The sequence below is a fragment of the Sinocyclocheilus rhinocerous genome, unplaced genomic scaffold (assembly GCF_001515625.1).
Source record: "Sinocyclocheilus rhinocerous isolate Xijiao unplaced genomic scaffold, SAMN03320098_v1.1 scaffold697, whole genome shotgun sequence".
Taxonomy (NCBI): Eukaryota; Metazoa; Chordata; class Actinopteri; order Cypriniformes; family Cyprinidae; genus Sinocyclocheilus; species Sinocyclocheilus rhinocerous.
In genome coordinates, this window is record NW_015664033.1 from 1870209 (window position 1) to 1891617 (window position 21409).

At 37.5% G+C, this 21409-nt stretch overlaps 2 protein-coding genes across 4 annotated transcripts; both read left to right on the forward strand.

Moving 5' to 3' along the window:
* Nucleotides 1–1118: 1118 nt before the first annotated feature.
* LOC107729433 (G1/S-specific cyclin-D2-like) lies at nucleotides 1119–3256 on the forward strand. Its single transcript, XM_016539918.1, has 4 exons — nucleotides 1119–1328; nucleotides 1634–1756; nucleotides 2425–2745; nucleotides 3116–3256. Exons 1-4 carry the CDS (start codon nucleotides 1119–1121, stop codon nucleotides 3254–3256), a joined length of 795 nt encoding a protein of 264 aa, XP_016395404.1.
* Nucleotides 3257–4145: 889 nt separating this feature from the next.
* LOC107729549 (nucleobindin-1-like) lies at nucleotides 4146–10390 on the forward strand. 3 transcript variants are annotated; one of them, XM_016540106.1, is made up of 13 exons: nucleotides 4146–4246; nucleotides 4514–4674; nucleotides 4983–5090; nucleotides 5935–6067; nucleotides 6151–6254; nucleotides 7462–7647; nucleotides 7754–7844; nucleotides 7924–7982; nucleotides 8233–8325; nucleotides 8818–8907; nucleotides 9002–9175; nucleotides 9568–9640; nucleotides 9837–10390. In XM_016540106.1, the coding sequence occupies exons 2-13, from the start codon at nucleotides 4561–4563 to the stop codon at nucleotides 9923–9925; spliced, it is 1314 nt and encodes a 437-aa protein (XP_016395592.1). In that variant the 5' UTR covers nucleotides 4146–4246; nucleotides 4514–4560; the 3' UTR covers nucleotides 9926–10390. The 3 variants fall into 3 exon arrangements, with proteins under 3 accessions (XP_016395592.1, XP_016395589.1, XP_016395591.1); XM_016540103.1 differs by having other exon boundaries at nucleotides 4147–4246; nucleotides 9568–9694; XM_016540105.1 differs by having other exon boundaries at nucleotides 4147–4246; nucleotides 4551–4674; nucleotides 9568–9694.
* The last annotated feature ends 11019 nt before the right edge of the window (nucleotides 10391–21409 follow it).

A 21409-nucleotide genomic window follows, 5' to 3' on the forward strand; every position in this document is an offset into this window, starting at 1 on the left:
CATGTGACATCAGTGGTTCAACCGTAATTTTATGAAGCTACAAGAATACTTTTTGTGGTGTTATTTTGTGTCATTAGTTTTTTCTTTGCACACAAAAAGTATTCTCGTAGCTTCATAAAATTACGGTTGAACCACTGATGTCACATGGACTATTTTAACGAATTCCTAACTACCTTTCTGGGTCTGGGAACATTTCAGTTACTTTACTGTCTATGCAGGGTCAGAAAGTGCTCGGATTTCATCACAAAATCTTAATTTGTGTTCTGAAGATGATGGAAGGTCTTTTGGATTTGGAACGACATGAGGGTAATTAATGACACAATTTTCATTTTTGGGTGAACTAACCCTTCAATTTTATGTTATATAATAGTTTGCTTAACATTTCTTAGCCAAAAAATGGCATTTATACCTCTAATGCTAAAGTTAGAAGACCATATTTGTGGAATGTGCCTTGAGAATGCTTTAAAACCATGACCTTCAACCACTAGTTGGACTTTTCTAGAGCCAAATACATAAGTCCATGAATTACTGCATATGCAGTTTTAAATCTTTATCTGATGTGTAAATGTACTCGCACCATCTTTATCTGATACCCTTCACTGTCAACAAACATCCATGTCTTATTGTTATTCATTCCCATTGTCGCAGCATGGTGATGACCTCTCTCTCTCTCTCTCTCTTGCTCTCTTTTCTTTGCTCACTGACGGTGACAAGCTGTTGCTGTGTCCCTCTGGGCGACTCCCTCTCTTGTCTGCGCTCCTCTCTCCTCCCTCTCTCTCTCTCTCCCTCTCTCCACCTGTTGATGCCATTGTTGCTCAGCCAGCATTGTGGTGCTTTATTTTTTTTACTCCACTCATTTTACACACCCCTCTTTATTCTTCACATTCTCACTTTTTTTATCAGCGGTCACCCATTCACTCAGAGGATATATAAGCAGACCGAAGAGAAAAGGCGGCTGAGAACAACGCAAGAAACACACAGACACTCACTCACACATTTAAAAACAAGCACTTTCAAAAGGGCAAGGAAGTTTGCACTAACTCTTCTACTCGGGACCAAGACTTTTGAGACTCACTTGGGACAGCTTCAGTATTGGATCACAACTGCTGGCAGGAGTGATGTCTGTGTCTCTGTGGTGTGAGGAGGAAGAGGGCCAGGACAGGACTCAGTCTTCAGTCCGAGCCCCATGGGACCCCAGCGTCTCCGGACTGAGAGTTATTCAGAGACTTCTGCAGTCCGAGGAGAGATACCTGCCATCTCCTCTCTACATCTCTCTCATCCAGAGAGAACCACAGCGCAGAGGGGAACTGGCCAAGTGGACCATGGAGGTAGATTTGCATGCTAATAACCAAAATCTAGTGCTAGACATCAAGTATGTTGTTCATGTTTTTAATATCAGTAATTTTGTGTTTGAAGCGCTTTTCACAAGTAGGGTACATGCTAAAAGTTTTTTTTTTTTTAAGTTATAAACAAAAGTTGTGCAACAAAGATTATTAGTATTTTAACAAAAAAAAAGTTTTTCTGCTTCAGAATTTTATATTGATTCAATATTTTACTTGTTTGTGAAATTTACTAGCATTTTCTAAGAAAATTTTTTTTATTTTTTTTTCAGTGTAGGGCTTGAATCTTTTAAACTCCATCCTGTCTGGCTGCAGCTTGTGTTCTGGTGGCCTCTAAACTGACAGAAAGTGACACAGTTAGTGCAGACACGCTCTGTGCGGCAGCAGAGTATGACTTTCTCTCATCAAACCTGCGGGTGAGTGTTTAAATAATCAATCAAAATTCACTAAAGGCTCAATATTATGGACAGTGCTGTCCAAAAGTCTGAAACATTCAATAAATCGTTAGAAAATAGTGCTTTTCTGCATTTTTCTAATTTAACACTTTTCCCATTATTAATGAAATCATTTAAGTGAAAAGTGTTGGAAAAAAAGAGTAATAAAATTGACATATACATGTGCATATAGACAGTTTTATATATGTGACCCTGGAGCACAAAACCAGTCTTAAGTCGCTGGGGTATATTTGTAGCAATAGCCAAAAATACATTGTATGGGTCAAAATTATTGATTTTTCTTTTATGCCAAAAATCATTAGGATATTAAGTAAAAGATCATGTTCCATGAAGATATTTTGTAAATTTCCTACTGTAAATATATCTAAACTTAATTTTTGATGTGTAAGATGCATTGCTAAGAACTTCATTTGGACAAATTTAAAGGCGATTTTCTCAATATTTAGATTTTTTTGCTCCCTCTGATTCCAGATTTTCAAATAGTTCTATCTCGGCCAAATATTGTCCTATACATCAATGGAAAGCTTATTTATTCAGCTTTCAGATGATGTATAAATCTCAATTTCGAAAAAATTGACCCTTATGACTGGTTTTGTGGTCCAGGGTCACATATATGCTTACTCCGACAGGAAATGGAGCGTGTGGTGCTGGCGACTCTGCGGTGGGATGTGGCAGCAGTGACTCCTCAGGACTTCATCCCGCACTTCCTGCGCACTCTTGGGGAACTCAGGGACGGAGACGCGCGTACAGGAGACTTTCTCGCAACGCTGCGACGCCACGGCGATACACTTGTTGCCTTGTGTGTGTGTGACTCGCGCTTTCTGGGAAGTCCTCCTTCACTGGTGGCTGCGGCTGCACTGAACTCTGCCCTGCGGGGTTTAAGGGCCAAGAGTGCGGGAGAGCTGAGCGTCATGACCTCTGCCCTGGCCACACTCTGTCAGACTGATGTGGTGAGCCACGATTTATCTCAGAGAGTATGAGAGAGCTAAACATAAAATAATAATAATCATCATCATTTTGGTTACACTTTATTTTAAGGTGTCCTCGTTACAGTGTAATTATACATTTAAGTACTGAGTAATATTAATTAACTGCATGTACTTACTATGTAGTTAGGTTTAGGATTAGGGTTTGGCTTAGGGTTACTTGCATGTAATTATACATAATTAGTTGTTATTATAATTGTAAGTAGCCTACATGTAACCTGTGTAAGAAAGACACCTTAAAATAAAGTGATACCATAATTTTTTTTTTAGAGAGAGAGAGAATTATTATTATTATGACTTGTATATCTGTAACTATTCCTGCTTGTGCCGACAGACGGTGCTGCAGTGCTGCACTGAGCTGATAGAGGGAGCTCTCAGGGAGAGACTGAGGAATGGAGCACATGAGGAGAAAGATGGTGATATTGAAGAGGAAAGAGCCAGCACACCCACAGACCTAAGAGAAATAGACTTTTAATACAGGGTTGATTTATGAGTGATATTTATTCTGCGACTCACTTTTATTTGTCAGTAAAACTGATTTAAACACAACGTGACATTTATGTTTTGTCTAATGTAACTTCTGAAGTGATCTAATTTATAATCATTTTTATTTATTTGTTTGAGGGATTACGATTTACTTGTGCCATATTTATTAACGTATGTTGCCATAACTGTAATTGTGATGACTTATGTATTTCAGGTTTATCCTTTTCACTTAATTTATAAAATTTCTACTTTTTATATTATCATATTATTTATTGTGTGCACATTTTTATATTTAATTTATTTTGTTTGTCAGTGTTTCAGCCTGTCAGGGTTGGATAAAAAATAAATATCTATTTTTCGAAGTAATTAAAATAAAGTTTCTATGTTTGCCAACAATGTGCGTCTCTCAAAGTCCATTTATATATAACAACACATGACAAAAGAAAGAAAGAAAGAAATGCTGCAAGATCTTCAAAAAACTAAATTAGTTAGGACTCTCAAAGTTCATTATATCTAGCACAATTAAAATATAAAACGAGAACAAAAGAAAGAAAGAAAGAAATTAAGAAAGAAAAGAAAAAGAAAAAAATTGTGCAAGCTCTAAAACTAAATTAATCAATCTTGGTCCTTGCGTTTCAGTGTCGTGTAAATAATAATAATAATAATAATGATGATAATAATAAAAAATAGAAATGGGCTACCTTTTCTTGCATACAAATAACAGTAGTTTTTTAGGGACACTTACATTACATTGGCATTTTTGGTAAAGTGGCTTAATGGAATTATAAAAGTGTACCCCATTTATTATTTTAATAACAAACGGTGTTACAGGCACAAAATACTGTTGGCTCATGTTTGTGGAAAGCGTCGCGTTTGGATTGCGTCATAATTCATGGCCGCACTTGTTTTTGAGGCAGCAACGCTGAGTAATTTGTAGTCACAGGTTTCACTCACCGCTTAAACAGGATCTGACCCTGTGGTAAGAGAACTCGCTGTTTATCTGATTTAGACTGAAGAGTTTCAGACCAAACGACACTACAAGACGTCGGTAGATGACCGTGACTGTTTTTCTCGTGAAGTTGCATCTGTTGTGAAACATGTAGTTAACGTTAACGTGTGTTTTCGCGAACTGTCACACAGACTTCCTTTTTCGGCTGCTCTCTCTTGTCATGATCGATGTGTACTTAATAAGTCTTATATAAATAAACCTGTCTGCTTAAAGAGACCGCCCTCTCTCTCTCTAAAGGGTGAAAGGAAAGGCTGTCTAATCTTTGTATCCAAAGGTGTCCAAGGATGACAGGAGGCTTGAAGGGGCTGCTGCAATTGTCTCTGTGTCTTGTGGTGTGGACAGTGCCAATAGATCGCAACCAAGACCCTCCCCATGAGGAGAGAGCAGAGGAGAATGTGGTAAGACTGGTCTCAATCATGCTCATAGACTAGAACAGGGATCCTCAAATCTGGCCCACGAGATCCACTTTCCTGCAGAGTTTAGCTCTAACCCTAATCAAACACACCTGAGCATACTAATCAATGTCTTCAGGATCATTAGAAAATCACAGGTAGGTGAGTTTGGTCAGGGTTGGAGCTAAACTCTGCAGCGCATTGGCCCACCAGGGCAAGATTTGAGGAACCCTGGACTAGAACATGCCATGTGCGTTAATCATTTGTTCAATGTTCACATGCTCTCTTGTTTTGGCTGTACATGCATATGTCAGGATACTGGTCTGTACTATGACCGTTACCTCAGAGAGGTGATTGAGGTGCTGGAAACTGACCCTCACTTCAGAGAAAAACTCCAGACTGCCAACACAGACGACATCAAGGTAAAGAACGCACTCTGTAGAGCACAAAAACTGGAATCCCATTCCTCTTCTTTATAAAAAATGACAAGGTATAAGTATCCTTCAAGACAGACCTAACAGGAGCTCAGAGATTAAGTTATAACATAAGCTTCTGTAGCAAGTGTGATTTCAGCTTTATTTTTTATCTAGTTGGTCACATACTCTCAAAACTTATTTTATCTATCATATGTTTATTTATTTATTTTTAAATAATTATATATACATATATTTATTTTAATAATCTATATTGTATTTTATATGTATAATGTATTGTATACTTTTATACAGTGACTAGTCCTTTATTGTATGTTTTTATTCTTTTATATAATTTGAGATGTTTAGGTCATTACCTCATAAAAGGCAAGTACAGTCTTGTTTTGCTTTTTTATTTATTTAATGGCTTTATTATTAACTCTTTATTTAGGAATTTAATTTATTTTAATAACATGTATTTTACATTTATAATGTACTTTTTGTTCAGTGATTTATATATTGTATTGTTATTTTTATTATTTTATGTAATGTGTAATTTTATGAGATGTGTAGGTCATTGCTTCATAAAAGACATTAAGTACATAGAACTTGTCCCTTAGTCTTTTTTCTTAAATTGACATGCTTTTTTTCAAGTTTGTAATGTTGTGATTCATCTCATGCGTGTGGAGCTGGTTTGTTTGGTTCATGATTTTATAAAAATCCCTATGGAGAAAATGAATGAGGAAAATGCCAAATGTGCACAGTCTCTGTTACGCTGTTTTGCCTTTGAGCTTTGAAGTTTTATAATTTCATTGGTACTTCAAGTACTTAATGGAAAGCTACTGTGTTTTAGAATGGACGCCTCAGCAAGGAGTTGGATTTGGTGGGCCACCATGTGAGGACGCGACTGGATGAGCTGAAGAGGCAAGAGGTCTCACGCCTCCGGATGTTGCTGAAGGCTAAACTGGACAGCACCAACGCACAGAGTGAGTGTGTTTATGTATTATGTATTTATGTGTTTGCGTGACTCTCACACGCATGTTCACGCAAATGCTTGTTGTGATTGCAGGTGTTCAGATGGATCACGTCTCCTTGTTGAAGCAGTTTGAACATCTGGACCCTCATAATCAGAACACATTTGAAGCCAAAGACCTGGAGCTGCTTATCGTAACGGTAACACCCATTCCTAACATGCTATAATGTGAAATAGCAAAAACATCATTAACCAACAACGTAGATTGACAAGCATTCAGTGCATACTTGTTTGGCAACTACATTTAACCTTTCAAATGCTACTAAATAAAATCCTGATCTTTCTTCTTTTCTTGATTTTGTGTTAATCCTATTGTATCAGATTATAGTATACATAGTTTTTCGTTTTTTTTAAGATCTTTTTATTAGAAATTTCTACACAAAAGCAGAAAGTACACTGAGCAGGTGCACAGATAACTGACTCATTCGCCTCAAGTGAAAATTTCACAATATTGTATTACCCCAATTAACAAAATCCCAACCAATTGCATACAGTAAAATTAGAAAAGAATAATACATAAAAACACAAATACATAATGTAAAAATAAAAAAAATAAAAATTTACATAAAATAAGGGGGCACATGTATTTGTTTCAAATGCGAGTAAATAAAATCCTGATCTTTCGTCTTGTTTCTTCTTTTTTTTGTGTGTGTATCCGTTTCTATCAATATACTAATCGTTTTCCTTTTTTATTTCTTTTTAGTTTTTACTACTCAAAATATAAAGTGCACAGATAACAGACCCACTCACCACAAGTGAAAATTCCACAATATTACATAAAAACACAAATACATTATTTGAAAATAAATAATAAAATCAAACAAACAGAAAAAAATAAATAAAGCGAAGAGTCATACACTTTTTTTTTTTTTTTTTTTTTTTTTTTTTTTAAACAATTTCAAGACGTTCTGGTTACAGTAAAATAGGGCTGCTGGGCTGATATTTTAAATAATGCTCATTTAAGCACTGGTTGCTAGGCAACCATACATCCCATAATTAAAATGTCAGCAATGCAAAACATCAAAATGCAACAACTGGCCACAGACACTTCCTGTAAATTCTCTACTGTCATTTTTTTTCTCATTTAATATCTGTATTTATTTGTGAATATGTTAGTAAAATGGGTTGCGAACAGCATTTTGTGTCGACTGAACTAAACTAAAATTTGTTACATGGTTATGTGACATAATTGATAAGAGTATATAAAATCTGTTCCAGCTGTTTGTAATATTTGTTACACAGTGATTTAGGTGTTAACTCTTCCTGTTTGACCCATAAAAAATAAATCACTGGCCAAAAGGGCCGCAAATAGATTTTTTTTTTTTTTTTTTTGTGCTTATATGTTAGGCCACTAAAGATCTTGAGAATTACGATGCGGAGCGTCACGAGGAGTTTAAGCGCTACGAGATGCTGAAAGAACACGAGAGGAGGGAGTACCTGAAGAGTTTGGACCAGGAGAAGAGAGAGAACGAGGAGAAGAGAATCGAGGAGCTGAAAGAAAAGCATCGGCAACACCCTAAAGTTAACGCTCCGGTGAGGGAATGAAGAACGGGAGATGTATGGATAGAAAGATCGACTGAGATGAGTTTTATTTGTTGTACTTCCTGAGTAAAACTTTCTTTTTTTACTTCCTTTTCAGGGTAGCGTGAATCAGTTACGGGAGGTCTGGAAAGAGACAGACGGGCTGGATCCACAGGAGTTCAATCCCAAGACATTCTTTAATCTCCACGGTGAGTCTTTTTGTCCTCAAGTAGTCCATAAGCAGCCGTTCCACGGGCAAAATGAATTTAATTGCGTTTTCTCACTTAGATACGAATGGTGACGGTGTGTTGGATGAACAAGAGCTGGAGGCCCTCTTCACAAAAGAGGTAATGTTTCACTGAATCATTGCATTCTGTTATTGACAGTGATGGAAGCCTCTTTATGCTGTGACTGAGTCAGCTGTTAAGACTCTAGTGGGCTCTAGTGGCTGTCCTGAAGAAACATCATTAACATGGGGATCCATGATGAAGCTCATAAAAGCTGTTCTTGACATGCAAAAAAACGAGCAAATGGCAATAATTGAAACGGTGCCAGCACCTTTCTGATGTGTTCATCTTTTCTTTTCTACTCTCTTAGCTGGAGAAGGTGTATGATCCCAAGAATGAAGAGGATGACATGATGGAGATGGAGGAGGAGAGGCTGAGGATGCGAGAACATGTCATGCAAAACGTAAAGCCTTCACTTTTTTTTTGCAGTGACTCTTGATAATTGAGTGTGTTTACACAACGCTAAAAACGAAACCAAAATCAGTTCATAAAAGCCTAAATGCTGTGTTTAGATGAAATTATTTAGAATTTGTGTGAGGTTTTTCTTTGATTTTATTGTTTAAAATGTGCGATGAGTGAACGCTGAATAAGCCGTTAGAATGTCCAGGCAAAAATGTTGTAGGAGTGTGTATGTAAACGCTTTCATTCTCTCTCTCTTTCCCTTTATCTGTCTTTCTACTTCAGCTTTTTAACACTTTCACAATGTGTGGAGCAGCAGTGACTCCATCTGTTCTGTTCCTTCAGGATGCATGAGATGAAGAAATAGTCATTCTTTTATCTGATTTTCACTGCATTAGAGTCTTTTTTTTTTTAATTAGTTACTTCAGTTCATTTTTAATTACCTTTAAACCGTGCACTTTTAAATAGCTTTTTCCTCTCTCGCTGCTTCCTGCAGGTAGATCTCAATCATGATAGACTGGTCAGCCTGGAAGAGTTCCTCAAATCTATGGAGAAGAAAGAGTTTAACAACCCGAAGGAATGGGAGGTTAGAGCCTGATTTTGATGCATGGTCTGACTTTATTATACTGTCTTTACATGGCAGTGTTTTGTGCCAACTCATTATCTTTCTATACTTCAAGACACTAGATGATACAATGCCAGTGTACACAGAAGAGGAGCTGCAGCGCTTTGAGGCAGAACTTCGGGATAGGGAGGTGGAGCTTGGCAGAAGGGTGGAGAAATTACAACAGGAGCAGGAACTTCTCAAAGAGAGAAGCAAAGCCCTAGAAGCCCAGAAACGAGAATATCAGCAGGTAAAAGACTGCTTTCAATTGGTTGCAGCCCTTTTCTTGTTATTGCCTTTATATAATTAGAATAGCTGGATTTTTTTTTAGCTATTATTACAAATTTCCTTTGAAAAGAATGCTTGTATAATAATATTTAAAAATAAATAAAGTGTGTGTGTGTGTGTCTAAAATAATACAAATTATATTTTTATTAAATTACACATTTAAAACTCAAATTGTGATGTGATATACATTTTATATAAATGTAATTTTTGTTGTTGTTGTTTTTTTTTACTGTTAATCCCATACTAAAACAAATGATTTGATTTAATTTGCAACATCAGTACTGCATATTATAGTAATTTTTGATGCATTATTGCGATGCCAGATAACTGACAGCTTGTTTTACTTCTAATCAGGCAGTAATGGAGATGTCACAAAAACAAAAGGAGCAACAGGCACTGAATAGACAGCCTCCCTCAGGTCCCAATGGTGAGCTACAGTTTCAACAAGAGATCCAGAAACTAGCAAATGAAGACAGTCAAGGTGAGAAAATTGAAATTAATAGTCTGTGATTCAACATTTGGTTAACCTTACTTGATATCAATTAAATAAAAAATGGACTGCATTAACACTGTGGAGGTGAATTTTTCAGCATGGTAAACATTGGCCGTTTTGTCTTTTTTAGTGGTGAAAGTCCCAGTCGTTCAGAATGGAGATGTTCAAAATAACCTGCCAGCTGAGCCACCACAGAATCTGCCACAGCACACCTCCTAACACGCACACATACACACTTCTACCTGATTTAAAATTTCCTAGAACCTGCCTTTGAATTGCACAGTGCACATACACATACAAGCCTATTGACTTACCCTGTTCTTATCTTATTCTCTCAGCATAACATAACCAGACCAGAACAACAGTAATTAACAGTATACACTCCTCATACATACTCATGGTGTTTTCTGCTTCGTCCGCAACCAAATATGCTCAAATCCCTAATAGAGTGGCATCAATATAGACCGTTCGCATGTTCCCTTCTAAAGAATGGCAAGTTAATATTGGATATGTGGCTTTGTATGGTGGTAGTCAGGGTCTTTTAAATATTGCTACTTTAGCCCTGGTTTCAAAGTTTACAGCCCTGCTTGCTTTTCGTTGTGTTTCTCGACTGGAATAATGTGGTTCTTTTGTGGTTCACATTATGTCAGTAAAACCTTATAAACAAGGCTTTCTGATGACTCAGACGAGCACAAAACTGTAAATCAAACATTCAGATACAGCAATGTGCAATGAATCTACTTTTTTAAATGTAATATAAAATCCCACTGATTTGGTTTTTCTTTTTTATTTTATTTCTTTCATTTAATAAAGGATATTTAAGAAAATATGCTACTGTCAGATTTGAAATCCTGTAAAATAATGTGGTTTTTATTAAAGGGATGTTAAAAGTGAATGATTTTTTTTTTCTTGTGGAACACACAAAAATATATTTTGAATAAACTGAATTGCTAAACATCTGTCTATATAGTAAAAGAAAAACAACACTGGACCCCATTGATTTTGACTGTATGGACAAAAACAAAAACCACTGAGACATTTTTCAAAGCTCTTTTGTGTTCAACTGAAAAAAAGAAACCCATACAGGTTTGGAACAACATGAGGGTACACTGAAAAGAATTAGGTGTAGAAACAATTTTGACTCAGTAATTGCTAGTAAATACAACAAACTGCAGAGAATCTGCAAGTAACACATTTAATGTAACATTTTGAAGTAGAAAACCTGAAAATAGTATTTTCTTGTAAGACATACTCCAATAAAGTTTTATTCACAACTTCCAAAAAAATAAATTTTTACAGTGCAAGTAAATGACAACATTTTCATTTTTGGGTGAAACCTTTCACGCAACCAATACTTCAAGATTATAGTGCTTTGCTTTACAAATATTGATCACATGATCATGTGTAACAGCAAAAATCCAAATGATTGGGTCTACGAGTGACACTGAACATTAAATTCAAATTGTGATCTGCTACAAATACCATCAAAACCATTCATATGATGACTCGGCCCATTTGTTTCTGAACTAAACTAATTCCTTGGCTCCAAATGTCAGTTTCAGCTGTTCTGCATTTCTCTTCCAATAAGTCAATTTGTTGTTTTTTTCCATCTCTGTGAAAACTAGTGACAGCGGCATTGTTCTGAAGTATTCACTGATCTGCGTTGAGTGTAATTTGCTCGCACTCCTTGCCACATGGCACATACTTGCTGCAAATTCCATTCCAATTCTGTCAGACACTCCCTAACCCCAGTGACCTCGTTGCACCGCCTCTTCTGCTGCAGCTGACACCTTTCACTTACACTCTCCAGTGATACTACCATAGATATGTAAATAATGTCCCTCCACTCAAACACCAGTACAGCAATCTGAAACTAAGTGCTGTCCACATATTTAAACTCTTCTCACAGGGATTGCTTGCTTGAGGGGTTTTGCTACAAGAGATTTTTTAAAGGGATAGTTCACCCAAAAATGAAAATGTCATCATTTGCTTGCCATCCTGTTTTTCAAAATCTGTATGACTTTTCTTCTTGCTATGGAACATAATGAAAATATATTTTGAATGTATTTAGTTGTTTATTTGTTTTGCATACAATGAAAACCAGTGAGGTCCAGTGTTGTTTTGGACAAATGACAAAAAAAAAAAAAACTAAATTAAAACTAACTTAAATTGAAAACACAATATAAAAAAAATTAAATATATTAAAGGGGTCATATGATGTTGCTAAAAAGAACATTATGTTGTGTATTTGGTGTAATGAAATGTGTTTATGCGGTTTAAGGTTCAAAAAACACATTATTTTCCACATACTGTACATTATTGTTTCTCCTCTATGCCCCGCCTTTCTGAAACGTGTCGATTTTTACAAAGCTGAGCGTTCTAAAAAGCGAGGTGGGCTGTGATTGGCCAGCTATCCAGTGCGTTGTGATTGGCCGAATACCTCAAGCGTGTGACGGAAATGTTACGCCCCTTACCATTTTTTTTTAAAATTATTATTGGAACATAATGAAACAATACAGATTGTAAAGAAAATATTCATTAAAGAGATAACAATAAGAGCGAATAAGATCTGCCAGAGGAAAAAAGAAGGGGGAAAAAAGATAACCAAGTAAAAAAAAAAAAAATAGATAAATAAAAAGCATTATTTAGCATAATTTTAAAGGGGGATTTTAAAATGAACACAAAGAGATAATGTTTTCCTTGCTTTGACATTCTTTGATACAGAAAGTGTTTTAAGGTATTATGGACAAGATGAAACTACTGTACATCTGTTTTGGAACTGTAACTATACCAACATTTTCTGGAAGAGCTTTTGCAGGTATATTATTGATTTTGTATACCCTCATTTTTCTTTATTTTGGAAAGATGTTTTATTTGGTTTTGTTAATATTGAGAAAAACATTGAAAAATAATTTTACCTTATAAATCTTTTACTACTTTTAGCGAAATTTCATATTCATAAATGTAAATTCTCTAATCATAAGCCATTATTCAAAGTTTTACACCCCTTACCATATTGTGATGCCGTGTCCCGGCCGGAGCGACGAGACAAAAACATTAAAACCCATTACAAACGAGGCATTTGTTGCATCCAGTGGGGACATAATTACTGATTATAATGACTTATACTGTCTTTTTACGCGTTGCGAGCCGTTTTAGGTAGGCGTGGTTGACTCTTAACTTTTATAAAGAATATCTCTTTGGATTTGAGACTTTAGTCTTTGCATCTTTACAGATCTTCTTTATGTACCAAGAGCTTGTAACACTCCAAAGGGAAAGGAAAAATTGAAGTCGCATCATATGACCCCTTTAATAAAAATATAACAGTATCTCAATGATACTAAAATAACGCTGATTCAAAAGTTAAATAACAATTAATTCTAAAGTAATGCTGATGAGTGAGATTAATCAAAAATAAGTTTATTAAAAAGTCATGTTGACCTCAAATATAACTGTTAACAAAAACCAACCCTCATATTTGTTTTCATGCATTTAATTCATTTAATTGTCCTTTGTGACAAACAAAGTCAGGTTTTGCTTCAGTCTGATGTAGTTTCACAAGGACAGGGAACTCTGTTAACCAGCAGACGGAGGAAGGAATTATTTGTTGAATGCTCTAGCTTGTAAAAGACAAGAGGACAAGAGGAATAAAATAAAGAGCCAAGAAAGATGAGTCAGAGACTGTGGGAAGAGTCTGATGAAAGGAGTACTTGCTTTGGATAGTGTGAAAGAGGGCTTCTGTTCGAGTCATTTGCATCACTGAGTGGGCTGACTGCTGCTGAATCATCCACTTTTCATAATGCCTCATTTTTTATTTTTTTTTATTTTATACCAACCCTTATGAAGTCAGTAGGTATTTTACTGTGCCTCTGGAGCATTGACTGTCTGGTTTCCACATCCTGTTTCTCGCATTTGCTTATGTTAGGCCCGTAACAGTGATTTCTCTGCTTTTTTTCACTCTCATCCTCTACATAAACCACTATCATGACAGTTTTCAGGTTTTTTAATGGATTAATCCACCAAAAAATAATTTACACTCTTAAAAATAAAGGTGCTTTAAAGGTTCTTCAAGCGATGCCATAGAAGAACCATTTTTGTTTCCACAAAGAACCTTTCAGTCAAAGGTTCTTTAAAGAACCATCTCTTTCTTACCTTTTTATAATCTGAAGAACCTTTTTTCGCCACAAAGAACCTTTTGTGAAACAGAAAGGTTCTTCATATGTTAAAGGTCCTTTATGGAACCATTTAGACAAAAAGGTTCTTCTATGGTACCGTGAAGCACCTTTATTTTTAAGAGTGTACTCACCTTTAGATCTTTGTTTTTCCATAATGTGAAAGTGAATGGTGTACAAGGCTGTCGTTCTGTATTTCATGGAAGTAAATAAGACATACAGGTTGGAACAACATGAGGGTGAGTAAATGATGACATAATTCTTATTTTTAGATGAACTACCCCTTTAAAATCTTAACTTCTTGTGCTGTAGTTTCAGCAGAAGCAGATCTGAGGCATGTGTATGCGGTTCTTGTGGAGGAACCCGACCATTAGAATTGCACAATGACTGATTTCTTATTGGAAGACCAGGTATTTGATACTCTCTCTCTTGACGTTCTCTCATTCACATTTCCTACATCTCTACCCTTGATCTTTCCCTCTCCCTGTTCTTTCTCTGCCTGTGAGGTTTGAGTGATGATAAGAGACAACTAAGCAGTTAACACAGCACTATTATTCAACACTACAGCACCTCCTGTCTTTCTATCTGGGCCATATTGCAATAGCCATTATGGACAGGAGAGGGAGCTAAGAGCTCATAAAACTTCCCACAGCACTTCTAGATCTGTGCCAAACATACTTGGTTGTCATCCCCCTATATCATGATAGCCACATATGAGAAATTTCTGCTGCTTCTGCACCATTATGCGTGGTATTTATCACTCTCTGGGCTGTACGATCCGACAGCGGTGAAAATGCAGACAATGGATTGCAGCCTGAGCATAAAACATTGGTCCTGATGTACTTTCTGATAATGCTCAGGTGATTTTTGGGGTCATCACTTTGCTATTGTGTGACAGAACCAAACCGTCCTGCACTTCAGGCCACCACCACACACACAGAAACTAAATGTGCTGAGTTCACAGGGACAGACCACAGTCTCCCGCTGCGTTTGTCATCTCTAGAGTCACTTACAGGACATTGCATGCCAAGAAGAACCTAACATACAGAATTCGAATAAATGTTTAAATGTTAAAAAAAAAAAAGCATGATGGTCATGGATCTGCTATTTGGGTTCTGGAGCGTCACATAAATTTACATCTGTGCTCTCTTACAAATAAGGGTTCCAAAAGGTGAACCTTTGTGTGTGTGTGTGTGTGTGTGTGTGTGTGTGTGTGTAGAATATTTTAATTATCCAAAGAACCTCTTGAGGAATGAAAAAGTTTCATGAATGTTAAAGGTTTTTCATGGAACCATACATGCCAATAAAGAATCTTTATTTTAAAGAGTGCAGAATAACCTTTTTTCCAATATAAAGAACTCTTTGTGAAATGGAAATATTCCATGGATGTTAAAGGTTCTTCATGGAACCATAGATGCCATAAAATAACCTTTATTTTTTTAGAGCCTTTAAAGAACATTTTGTGGATTTGAAAGATTCCATGAATGTATAAAAGTTCTTCATGGAAACATAGCATCAAACCTCTTAAAGGGATAGTTCAGAAATGAAATCTCTCATAATTTCCATCTTCTGTAGAATATAAATGATACTTTGAGAACTGTTCTTTTTTTCAGTCATTTGATGCAAATCAATAGTAACCAAAACTATTTGGTTACAGACTTAACTTCAAAATATCTTCTTTTGTGTCTTATAGAAGAATATGAAGGTATACAGATTTGGAACAACGGGAGGGTGAGCAAGAGATGACAAAATTGTACATTTGTGGGTGAACTAAAAAAAATCCCTTTTAGTTATTGTAATGGTAATATCATTTAGGGTCTTCTTAAATTGGAGGCTTTGTTGTGACCAGCTGCTCATCCTGAACTTTTCCTGAACCCACGAGGACTAGGGCTGGTTATATCCCAGTGTACCTCAGCAGTGTCCTGTCCTTATCTCTTTCCCTAAGTGCTCACTGGCTTGGAAGGCTCTGATGCTGCAGCTCTAAAAGACACTCTGATAAACACCATGTTGCCTCTGTTGCCATGGTGACCGGCTGTGCATGGGTAGAGATGCTAGCAGTACAAGCTATGCAAGTTACGGATATATTATAATGCACAAGAATAGTGTTATGCTTAAGACGCACGTCGATTTTGGCACCTTGGTATGGGTGTGCTATGTAAAAATGGTATACGAAGTCCTATACCCTGCTTTTGGGGTTCTCAAAATGAGAAGCAAAAACTAGAAAAAGCTTAGAAAATATAATTTGAGGCTTTTTTTATTTGGACTGGTGCAAAAGCAGACATCCCCCACTTTGTTCTTGTGCAGCACTTCTCCAGCTGCAAGTTGTACCACGACACAGCTGTGTCTTTAAATCCTCTCCTTGCGCAAACGATGACATCATCCTCTAAAAACACATTACGTCACCCCTTTCGAGACCCTTCTCATAGCTCCACCCTGCTCTCCCCCCGTTTTATTGGCGTTTTTCAATGCAGAAGCCCTCCTCGTCGTCTGGTTTATTGGTGGAGAAATCACCGGTGTCTGTTTTTCATTGGCTTTTAGCATTTGTGTCTGTGGCGTCCACCACTGAAAGGGGCTCCTCGGCTCAAGACGCGTCGCGGGTAATTTGGTTTTCCTCGAGCGCACGCACTACGTCATACGGACAACTTCTTATTATGATTGTTTCATGACTAGATATGAAACATAGGCTATATACATCACAAATTATTAGCATTTTTGTAGAAGAAATGCTTTCTCCAGCTTACGAATTATGGGCTTTCTGAGCAGAGTTTGAACCTTTCAAATGCAGTCGAAGTAGGGTTGGTGTGGCGTTACAAATAGGCTACTATTTTTACTATTTAAAATATAAATGTTTCGACAGCATTTTCAGATGTTTGAAAAGCTAAAAATAAGTTATATTGGAAGTCTGTTTGTTATTAAATATAAATATGAACAGGAGGTAACCACTCGTGCGTTTTAGGTCGATATTGGACGGGAAAATATTTTAATTATGCATTTTAAAATCTCAGATGTAATCACAGAAACACATTATGTTTTGTTGAAAATGTCTGTAAAATGGTTAACGGTTAGCTAGTTGTACTAAACGTGAAAAAATACAATTTAAGATGCACAAGAAGAACATACAGGTGCATCTCAATAAATTAGAATGTCGTGGAAAAGTTCATTTATTTCAGTAATTCAACTTGCAAATTTAGGCTGACAGAAATTTCTATAAATTTCCACCCTCATGAAAATCTTTATATAATAGCTATAGGCTACACTTTATATACACTAATTTGACCACTCGTGTAATACTCAGGTGTGTTCTTGGAAAATGTGTATGTTTAAATAAAGAAATTATTTTTAATATTTAAAAAAATGCTTTATAGACTAATGTTGCTGGTGTTGCCAGACACGTGGACTGGAAAGGAATATTATGCAAAATATTATTTTACTCTAAACACAATTATCGTAAACTCAACATTTTAAAACCCAATAAAAGCCGCACTTGAGTGATGATGCAATGCAACGCTGAAAAAATGATGTGATCATTGTTAACAAGTGCGGAGGCGCAATACCGAAAGCCCCCGGTAGAGGGAGTGGATGCGGCGACACACAGAGAGCGACTAAGTTCTCAATGGTACCCAGCGCCGCTGACCATTTGGACCTTTTGCCCATGAATGCTCGGGCATCGCTCTTAAAATAACACGTCCATCCTCTTACGCGAGGAAAGGTGCTGGACCGTGTCATTTACAGGCATGATATCTCACAGTTACAATGGCCCTAGCAACAGCTCGTGTTTGTGATCGCCGAAGCAGGCGCGAGTGTTTCTTTAAGAGCCAGCACCTTTACATCGAGAGGGAGGGGCAGAGAGAGAGAGAGAGGGAGAGAGAGACTGGGGTTGTCTGTGGATAGGTGTAACGTTTGCTCGCTCGGTGCCGTCGTTACATGTGTGAGGAATAGGGAAGGGGGGAGGCTGATAACTGGGCACCCAAAAGCGCTGCGCTCCGATGGGGTCGACGGGGATGAAATGATGATGATGTCTAGCGTTTACTCTCGACGATGACAACGGTGAGCGGTGCATATTTCAGCATCGAATGCATTTTCTTATATATGCATGTCTGTGTGTGTGATATCATATCGCCCAGCTGTGGAGATGAGGAGGGGGATGATGATGGGGTACTTGGGAGGAGGGGGCGAGGCGAAAGGATGGGAGGAAGAGCATAAAATAGCGACATTTAAAGAAATGACACGATGCGTTCTTCATTAGACTAGTTAAAATGTAAGCATTTCATTTCGACGGCATGTCCAGTCGCGTATCTGCAGAAGAGAGACGGCACATATATCACGATGGAGCGAGGCGAGCGGCGGAGGAATACATCAACACACACATCCAGCCCAATTTACACTGAGCGTAGTTTGGGCGAACGGAGCGGTGCTTGCTTTTTATTCTTTTCATCCAGCCGTTCACGTTAGTACGGAATAAACAAGATCATCATCATCAGCAGCATCCAATCACGCTCGGGTTGCCTTTAAACGACACCCGTTTCTTGCTTCTTCCTGCGTTTAGACAGCGGCCAGGGACACACACACACACACACAAAGCGCTGCCAGGCTACATGATCGTTACACATCATGAATTTCATTTCCGTATATCATGCGCATCCATTAGCCTGTTGACTAATAGGCTTACAGAGCCTGTTTAGAGAAGCGAATACACCGTAGGGGCGAACGGAGAATAAAAGCGGTGCGTTGTAGTGTTAGGAAACGGCTGCTGTCTGTGATGAAGGGAAATTGAAATAGGTGTGTGTCGGAGAAAGAGAGGGAGGAAGGCAGAGAGACGGATGGACAGACAGACAGACAGACAGAGAGACAAAACAAATGGAATTGGGTGTTGATTTGAATGTTCTGCATGACAGTCGTGGAAACGAGGCTGATGCGTTGTGTTTATTCGCCTGGACGTCGTTAACATTCAAGACAGGGAGTATTTAGCAGGATTTGTGGCCTGTGCGAGGAATCACTGCTCTATTGATTCTTCCAAATTCCTCTGTGTCGACATTCACTGGAACAGGACGCTCTTTCATGCTATTCCCAGATTTCTGTGAGGGGGAAACCCGATGGTTACAATGTTATTTTTAGTTTGATGCTCCCCAATGTGTCTGCCACCATCTAGTGCTGACTCCTGTGTCGAAGAGCCGAGTGATTTCAGTGCTAACTCCATGTCTCTCACTCAGTGCTTTTACATGCACAGGAATATTCTGATGTGAATCAGAATTTGGTCATATTGTGATTATGTAAGGGTCATGCCAACACATTGATTGGCATAACCAGATTAATCCAGTGTTTTGGTTTCTGGAAATCTGAATTAGATAGCACATGCTTGTATTATTAAGATGTGTGGGTTATAATGGAATATCGACTGGAACCGAATGTTCTTTTTTATCTTTGTCCAAGCAGAGGTAATTTGTGATATTAGATATAAACAACTCGTAGATTCAGAATGATTGAAGACTTTTACTTTTCTAATGACGATTTTACAAAATTAAAAGAATCATCCTGGCCTGTATTTGTAAGAGTCTCATGACCTACATTTTGCAAATCATAGCTTGTGTGTTGGGATATGAAATATATTTCATAAGTTGATTAAATTACTGTTCAAAATGACTAAAATGCGTGATGCACTGTAAGTGGCTCAAGCAAACATAAAACTGTTCAGGATATGCTGGTACTAATAATTATAAATAATATGTTACTATTTCTGGAGCACATGGAAATCTGTTTTCAGCATAAAGGCTTACCCTGAATACGAACCTTAATCAGAAAATGATGTGCATGTAAATGATGTCACTGTCAAGATTGGCATACTACTTTTAAGCATTACTGTTTTCCATTTAGTGTCTTTTATCACAGTATGTTTTAAAGCTTTACATGACAGCTGAGAGTAACTCAACAGCATAGATGATTCCCAACTTATCTATCCCAGTGCATTACAACATTTAATGCATTAAAGGTCTGCATTGAAAGCATGTTTTATTAGTAATTGCAAAAGTAAGATATCAGAACAGTTGTCTTTCACCTGTTGCTGTACGAAGCCTTTTTGGTTTTGTTTATTGTATTATTTTCTCCCTATATACTGTCTTGTCTTCCCCTTTTTATCCCCATAGTTTATCAATAAAAGCACTATTAAAGTCTACCGGGAAACTTACTGTTTTGAAATGGTTTACTCAGAGACTGTGAATTCACTGGATTTGATGTATAATGCTTTATTTCTTCATGTCTTGCCCAGCTTTGACCATTTGTGCTAATGTCACTCCCCTTTATTTCCCTCTTCAGCTCTCCTTTACTTGAAGTTCGAACCCATTGGGTAGAAGACTCTCCTCCATGCCCACCCTTCCTTTTACCCAATCCAGTCCCTGCGACCCAGCGACTTTCCCCTCCTACTTTCTCCTGCCACTGTTGTCCCACCTGAGACCACGTCCTGCTGCTCCACCCAAACGCACCCAAGCCAAGGATTTTGAACAGCACATACTAAGAGCCAATCAGGAGCCTTGAAGCCATTCAGGAAATAGCAACACAACTCATGAATCTACCTGAGCACTGAGAAAAATATAAAGGAAAGAAAGCTGTGGATAATAAACTCATTGTCAAGAAGACAACTCAGATAAACTGGCAGCACGTGTCCACCCTCGAAGAAGAGCACAGCAATTAGGAGTTTCCACCAAGAAAGCGTGAATTGAGGGTGAATTCAAACAGACACTAACTGAGGGACAAGATATAGAGGAAAAGAAAGAGAGAACAACTGCACGCATAATATAACATATCTGCAATACTCACATTCCCACACACATTACAGACTGTTAAGGCACACGTTCTTTCCACAGACCACACGCTACACCATCCTAGACACCCGCATATGAATGACAAGTTGTTTATCTCTTTACCATAGGCTCTCAGGCACGCAAACACCGTCAGATTCACGGTCCCCCACTGTGATTCTCGCAAGTTCCTCTTTGCAAACTTGTAGGGCCAAGACAAACACACACTCGCCCTTAAACTCTCGCACCTGTTCACGGCCTCAAGATGATGTGTGAGGTGATGCCCTCACGAGAAGGACTCGCTACAGAGACAACTCTCCATCGCACTGCCACAGGTACACATTAGGGGTCCTGTATGTGTGTTTAAAACAATACTTGAAGTTGCAGGAGATTCATAATGTGAATATTCAAAATTATGTTGATATATTGTGCACCTTAATTTAAAATCATATAAATATCATCTTCATTTGGAGTAACATGTTTTAATGGAATACCTGGGGTTCAGTCCAATGTATGCTCAAACGACAGCATTTGTGGTTGATTACTACAAGAAATAATTTCCACTTATTTTCTTAAAAAAAATAAATAAACAAGCAAAAACTTGGGTTATAGTGAGGCACTTACAATGGAAGCAAAATGGGCCAATCTGTAAACAGTAAAATACTCACAAATGTTTTTTTTTATAAATATTTTTTATATATAGATTTACAGTACTGCTCAAGTAATACACAGGTTTTAAC

What these genes read in the sequence shown, in the direction of transcription:
- LOC107729433 (XM_016539918.1), top strand. Translation starts at nt 1,119, where the DNA reads ATGTCTGTGTCTCTGTGGTGTGAGGAGGAAGAGGGCCAGGACAGGACT. An exon ending in TTCTCTCATCAAACCTGCGG is followed by an intron (nt 1,757 to 2,424) that starts GTGAGTGTTTAA and finishes TTACTCCGACAG; the next exon opens with GAAATGGAGCGTGTGGTGCT. An exon ending in CACTCTGTCAGACTGATGTG is followed by an intron (nt 2,746 to 3,115) that starts GTGAGCCACGAT and finishes TTGTGCCGACAG; the next exon opens with ACGGTGCTGCAGTGCTGCAC.
- LOC107729549 (XM_016540103.1), top strand. Translation starts at nt 4,561, where the DNA reads ATGACAGGAGGCTTGAAGGGGCTGCTGCAATTGTCTCTGTGTCTTGTG. An exon ending in GACATTCTTTAATCTCCACG is followed by an intron (nt 7,845 to 7,923) that starts GTGAGTCTTTTT and finishes TTTCTCACTTAG; the next exon opens with ATACGAATGGTGACGGTGTG. An exon ending in AGCAAATGAAGACAGTCAAG is followed by an intron (nt 9,695 to 9,836) that starts GTGAGAAAATTG and finishes TGTCTTTTTTAG; the next exon opens with TGGTGAAAGTCCCAGTCGTT.